Here is a 7345-nt window from a genome sequence, read left to right on the forward strand (position 1 = left end):
CTATATTTATTGCAATGCTATTTACAATAGCCAAGAGTTGGAACAAGCCTAAGTGCCCATCATCAGATGAGTGGATAAGGAAACTGTGGTATATCTACACAATGGAATACTACTCTGCTATTAAAAAAAATGAAATACTACATTAGCAGCAACATGGATGGACTTAGAGAAAATTATATTAAGTGAAATAAGCCAGGCAGAGAAAGAGAAATACCACATGTTCTCACTTATTTGTGGGAGCTAAAAATAAATAAATATAGAAACAAATAAATGGGGTGGGGGAGGAGGAAGAAGACACAACAATCACAGTGCCTTGAACTTGTTAAGACAAGTGAATAGATAATGATGTTGATGGGGGTGAGGGGGAGAGGGAGGAGGGAAAGGAGGAATTGGTAAAGAGACACAAAAATCAAGTACATTGTGTATATATATAAATGTTAATGTTTTGTTTTATTTTTATTGGTTAAGAATATTCATGGAGTACAAAGCAAATTGTCACCACTCGTGCCTAAGATGTGATGGCCAGATCCATACTGGCAGCATGCCCATTACCACAAATTGTGATTATACCCCATGTCCCCCACCCAATTATCCCCTCAATTATCTCCGACCTCCCTCCCCATCTCCCTTTCCCCCACTCCACTTTGTATGCCTAGGTATGTTCTCTTCTTTTGCAAGTCCAATGCAGCACTGTGGTCTTTCTTTCCTTTCTTCTTTATGTCTTAGCTCCCACTTATGAGAGATTACATATGGTATTTATCCCTCTGTGCTTTGCTTATTTCACTTAACATAAGTTTCTCCAAGCTTATTCATGTTGTTGCAAATGGGAGAATTTCATTCTTTTTATGGCAGAGTAGTATTCCATGTATGTATACCACATTTTCCTTATCCAGTTTTCCATCAAAGGACATTTAGGTTGGTTCCATTCCATATCTTTATTGTAAATAGAGCTGCGATGAACATGGGAGTGCAGGTATCCCTTCAGCATTACGATTTCCATTCCTTTGGGTATATACCCAGAAGTGGGATTTCTGGATCATATGGAGGATCTATCTGTAGTTGTTTGAGAAACCTCCATACTGTTTTCCATAGTGGTTGCACTAATTTACAGTCCCACCAACAGTGTAGGAGCATTCACTTCTCTCCACATCGTCAGCAGCATTCGTTACTGTTATTCTTTTTGATTATAGCCGGTATAATTGGGGTGAGATGATATCTCAAGGTGGTTTTAATTTGCATTTCCCTGATGACTAGTGATTTTGAGCATTTTTTCATGTACCTATTTGTCATTTGTATGTCTTTGTATAATAAAAAAATTTTCATGAATAGCTAATCACTTTGAAAATCAACATGAGAAAAAAGAGCAAAGAGAAATAATTCACCCTATTAGATATTAAGGCATATTTTAAAACTATAATAATAAAATGGCATGGTACCCTCATAGGAACTGATAAGTACACAAAGGAACAGAAAAGAAAGCTCAGAAATACATTCAAGCATGTGTGGTAATTTGGTATATGATAAAGATGCCTCTCAAAAATTTGGAGAGGCAACATAGCTTTTTAGTTTGTAGTGAGTTAGTTCTCTAACTGGAAAATATAGCTGGATTCCTACCTTATGCAATATATAAAAGTGGACTTTAGATGGATTAGACATAAGTGGGAATGGTGAAGCTAAATGTACAGTGTCTAATGTAATTTACACAGGTAAAAATATTTTAAACAGGAATTCAAAAGCAAAACCATAAAACCAAGAAAGAGATGGTTTTTACTATGTTATAATTAAGATTTTCTGGTCAACAAAGGACGTTATAGACAATGTTAAGTGATAGATAATGTTAAGTGACAGAAGATATTTAAATCATTAAAACCAGCCAGAGATTAATTTGCAGAATATATAAGAATGCCCAAAAACCATCAAGAAAAAACAAAACCCCAATAGAAAAATGGTAAAAGGATATAAATAAGCAGGTTACTGAAAGAAAAGTCAAAATGGTTACCAAATATATGGAAAGATTCTCAAAATCACAAGTATCCAGATATCACATTGCGGGACCTTGCTGGCCTGGCTGTCTTGTCTCAAGTGGTGTGAAGTGGTCTCTGTATCCCCTCTTCCCTCTGCCCTTAGCATTTCTTCTGATTTTTCCTCCTTTTCCCTCCCTCCTCTTCCTGCTTCCCCATTCCTCGCTCGGTTCGGCACAGGTAAAATGGTTATCTGTCCCTCCTTCCCCCCTCTGCCTTCATGGGTCACCAGCTCACATCATGTTTTCTTTTCTTTTCTTTTTGTGTGTTTTTATTTGTTGTCCCTTCTCCTCCTTCTCCTCCTCTTCCTTCTCTCTCTCTTTCTCTAATTTTGGTTTCTCTCAAGCTTCCACATGATGCTTAGTGCTACAAGGAAAGAATGAAGGAAGAAAAGGGGAAGGGAGAAGGAGGGAAAGGGAGACAGGAACATCTGTAAAAAAAGTAGCCAGACAGTCCAGCTAAACTCATAACACATTCTCCAGTTACATAGCAGAAGAGGGAGGAAGAACAGAAAAGAAAAAGGGGAGGAAGAAGGAAAAAGTGAGATATTTAAGTGATATCTCATTGTCAGTAAAAGATAATGAGATATCACTTTGAAACCACCAGAATGGAAAAAAAAAAATAAAGGAGGATAATACCAAATTACTAATTTGTAAGCAGACGTGCCCTCTTGGGCACTACCCCTGACAGTCTTAATATTATAGACTTCAAGAAGTGGCTTACATTACTTATAAAAGCCTTTCAAAGTCACATTTTGTGATTCTATCCAGTGTAATATGGCCCTGATCATAAATGTACCAATCCAAGAAACTCCCATTTTTTAGGGGTATACATTGTTAAAGTAAATTAAAATGGAGACCAGGCCTGAAGAATCCCTGAGCACACAAAACCAGTTAGGGCTCATAAGTGACCTAAATCTTGCTTAAGTTGCCAACATAAGTTAAACTTAACTTGGGTCATTTCTGATAAATATTTATGTTAGACAGAAATAAAACTTCAACCAATCACAAGCAGCAAACTAACATGATTATGTGACTAGGAACATTCCAACGAGGTACCTAAAAAAGGGCAATTCTGTAATCGTAAACCAATCAAATCATTTCTTTACTTTGCTTCCGCATTTTCCCAACACATACTTGTCTCTGATGTATTGTCACTGGAGCACTAAACCTCTTTCGGTCTGGTGTTCCCCAGTTCGTGAATTGCTTCTTACTCAAATTCTTTAACATTTTGCCGTTCCTCAGATTTTTCTTTTACAACATATACACATATATCGCCAGCTTCTGTAATGGATATTTGTTTTGTGATTCCTAGAATTACAAACAGTGCTAGAAAACATATCATGTATCTTTGTGTGCATATGAAAATATATACAAAAGAAAGAAAACAACCCAACTTAACTATACTGTTTTTCTCCTTCCTCTGTGGCAGCACACATCAGAAAGTAGACTGATAGACATAAGTTTATCATGGGTGTATTTTTTTCTGCTTACTGTGAATGTCATATACTGATAACAGGTATAATTGCCTGGGAGATGCAAATGCAAATTATGGTAAAATGAGTGGCTTTAAGTCAAGGACTCCTGTATTCATTCATGTTATAGTAGAGGTGACCTGTATACCTTGATTTTTTTGGTCCCTACTGTAGATGATTATCTCTTAACTAGACTGAGATCCATAGATCCCCAAATGCATCTCCAGTGGTGGAATTTCGAGTATCAACCCAAACAGCGAGGGAGGTGTTTCACTGTGTAGGGGTGAGAGAAAGGTTGGGGAACTTAATTCTCCTAAATTAAATCAAGTAATCAATTGCTTTCTCTGCTTCCATGTACTGACAATTTTGGTTGTGGGAAAAAGAACAGTAGTCTACACACAGAAAGTGCTTTGGAAATGGATTTGTTTTGGAAGTTAACTTTGGGCAAAGCTTTTTAGTTTCCTTGAAGCACCTATGAAATATTTACTAGGAGAGAGAAATTTAAACTAAAAAACTTTCTCTTTTCTTTGCAGCACAGTCAAAGTAGAAACGGCATTCCTTCAACGATCACACATGTGGAAGGATTTTTTTTCTTATAGTAACCTGGAGGCCTGGGGCTGACAAGATGGGCTCAGAGAACCTCCTGCCTCCTCAACTGCTCTGGCTCATTTTCATTGGGCTTTCTCTGATGTTGGCAGAGGCATACGGTTCAGTAAATGCACACAGTATGAATTGGACATTCGCCATGTGTTCTGCATTCCAAAGATTAGCAACTTGACAGATGTCATTAGTGACATCCCTGGCTACACCACTCACCTCAGTCTGACACAGAACCAAATTCAGGTCCTTCCTCCCTGTAGCTTCACAAATTTGTCTGCTCTGGTGGACTTGGGACTGGAGTGGAACTCCATTTGGAAGACTGGTGAGGGGGCCTTTTGGGGACTTGAAAATCTAACCCTTTTGAATTTAGTAGAAAATAAGTTTCAAAGTGTGAACAACTCCTTTGAGTGCCTGTCCAACTTGGAGACCTTGCTCCTGAGCCACCATCAAATTACCTATATTCACAAAAATGCCTTTGTCCCTTTTGTCAAATTGAAACATTTAAGCCTATTTCAAAACTTTGTTACCACTTATTCCAATTTTCTTGAAGAAGTCCAGCATCTTCCATGTCTGGAATACATTGATCGTACTAACAATAGCATCATCACCTTGGACCACAGCCCCAGGTCATTGGTCTCCCTGACTCATGTGAGCCTGCAGGGGAACAAGCTAATGGGGTTAAATTTCTCTGCTTTGTCACTGCCTAATCTGATCTCTCTGGGTGTCTCTCAGAATGGCCATTGAGTCATCCAGAATGTATATCTGGAAATTCTGCCCCAACTGAGGATCTTGAATCTGAGTGGAACACTGGTGAAATTGGAGATACTTTCAGCCAAACAACTGCAGAATATAAGGGAAATGGACCTCAGTAATTGGGAGCTTAGAGGTGGTCACTTAAACTTGAACACTTGTGTCACCTCCTCAGAAATTTACCCATATTAGAGACTTTGGTTTTTCAGAAAAATGCCGCTGATACAGGGGGCATAAAGCATCTTGCCCACTGCACCAGGCTTTTGTACCTTGACCTAAGCCAAAGCAGTGATTTGGTTCACCTCAATGACAGTGAGTTTAATGCTATGCCCAGCCTCCAAAGGCTGAATCTAAACAAGTGCCAACTTTCCTTTGTCAGCAACAGGACATGGAGTTCCCTCCAGAACTTGATAGCCCCACACCCGAGCCACAACAGGTTCATAAGTTTTCCAGATTTTGACATTTTCACTCTTGAGGTACCTAAAGCCTCTCTTTCTCTCTAGAAACCCCATCACAGAACTCAATAATATGGCCTTCTATGGGCTATATTCACTGAAAGAGCTCAGCTTTGCTGGGTGCTGAATAGTGACAATTGACAGATTCTGCTTTGCTCAGTTTCCAAATCTAGAGAGCTTAGACCTTGGAGACAACAGTATTCGGACTCTAAAGCACAGAACCTTTCAATCTCTGAAGAAGCTCCAAGTTCTGATTCTTTCCTGGAACTGCCTGAAAGCTATAGAGAAGAGTGCATTTTCTGGCCTCAGTTACGTATATAATCTTGATCTTGCACATAATATCTTGTCAAGTTTTCATGCAGACCTTTTCTTGGACCTTGAAAATCTGGAAGTTTGGGATCTCAGTTTTAATAAAATTATATATGAAACCACTAGGACCTTGTCATTTCCTCCATTTATGAACCTCAAGTCATTGAAACATCTCAACCTAGAAGGACAAATACATGGGATTCAGGTTGCTCCAACCAACTTCTTCCAGGGACTGAATGGCTTGCAGGAACTACTCCTAGGAATAAATCCCACAGTATTCCTGGACTATCTCCAATTTGACCCCCTGATTAATTTCACAGAGTTAGATATATCAGGAACAGAATCTGGAGACCGAAGTCTCTATTTAAATACTTCCTTATTTCAAAAACTCAGAAGACTAAAAGTGCTGTGCCTTGAAAATAACAACTTAGAGTCACTGACCCCTGGCATATTTTCTGGCTTAGCAAGCCTTCAGGTCTTGTCTTTAAGATTCAACAACCTAGGGGCCGGCCCGTGGCTCACTCGGGAGAGTGCGGTGCTGATAACACCAAGGCCGTGGGTTCGGACCCCATATAGGGATGGCCGGTTGGCTCACTGGGTGAGCGTGGTGCTGACAACACCAAGTCAACGGTTAAGATCCCCTTACCGGTCATCTTTTGCGAAAAAAAGAAAAAAAAAAAAAAGATTCAACAACCTAAAAGTCATTAATCAAAGTCACCTGGAAAATCCAAAGTCTCTGAGGTACTTTGATCTCTTTGGGAACAAACTTCAGTTCAACTGTGACAATGTGTGGTTCAAGAACTGGTCTAGAAACACAGCAAATGTTCATATCCCCTACCTCTGGAGCTACCATTGTCAGCAGCCAAATACCCAGAGTTTATTGATAGATTTTAATGAGGCTATGTGTAATTTTGGCCTGGAAAAGATATGCTTCTTCTGTTCGTTCAGTCTGGTTCTCACAACCATGATATTCTCTTGGTTCAGTGCCAAGATGACTTTATCTCTATGGTATGGGCTCTATATATTTAGAGCCTGTTGCCTAGATGAATGGTACAGGACAGAGAAGGAGTTCATCTATGGTGCCTTTGTCTCTTTCATTGCCACTGATGAGCAGTGGGTATATGAAGAGCTTGTTCCAGCCCTAGAAGAAGGGAGCCACCCACCTTTAAGTTCTATCTTTACCACTGGGACTTTGAACCAGGTATGGACATCTTTGAGAACATCCAGAATGCCATCAACACCAGCCAGAAAACTTTGTGTGTGGTCAATAACAACTACCTGCACAGTTAATGGTGTGGGCTTGAAGTACAGTTGGCCATCATCAAGATGTTCTATGAGCATGAGGATATTATTATTTTGATCTTCTTGGAAGAGATCCCAAACTATAAGTCTCCCCTACTGCCCACACTCCAAACAGTTCCCATGGGATAGGCCATGCACAGGACTCTTGCAATGACTCACCGGCCTTTGAATGACTCCTTTTTTCAGTTGTCTGTGGCCCCTCGCTGCTATGTGGGTCCACAGGAACTGGTCTTGCTGGCCTGGGGGCCACCAGGGCCCTCTTCTCCCCTGCTGTCTCCAAGCAACTTCACACAAAGGGCACAGCCGAAGCTTTTGCCAGCTCTTGCTCCATGTGCTCACCAGGGCCAGCCTTAAAGCGACTGGGGCTCGAAATGGTGGGAGCAGACCTTTCTTTCTCTCATTGTGGTTTCTCCTGCCTTTATGACCTCCATAGG

General features: G+C 40.1%; 1 protein-coding gene across 1 annotated transcript; it reads left to right on the forward strand.

The window, feature by feature from the left end:
* The first annotated feature begins 4120 nt into the window (after positions 1–4120).
* On the forward strand, positions 4121–7040 carry LOC103600069 (toll-like receptor 13). Its single transcript, XM_008584303.1, is given in 6 exon segments — positions 4121–4199; positions 4202–5002; positions 5005–5303; positions 5305–6122; positions 6294–6766; positions 6769–7040. Coding segments are annotated over 6 exon segments (2742 nt in total).
* The last annotated feature ends 305 nt before the right edge of the window (positions 7041–7345 follow it).

This window comes from Galeopterus variegatus, unplaced genomic scaffold (genome assembly GCF_000696425.1).
Source record: "Galeopterus variegatus unplaced genomic scaffold, G_variegatus-3.0.2 Scaffold3212, whole genome shotgun sequence".
Taxonomy (NCBI): Eukaryota; Metazoa; Chordata; class Mammalia; order Dermoptera; family Cynocephalidae; genus Galeopterus; species Galeopterus variegatus.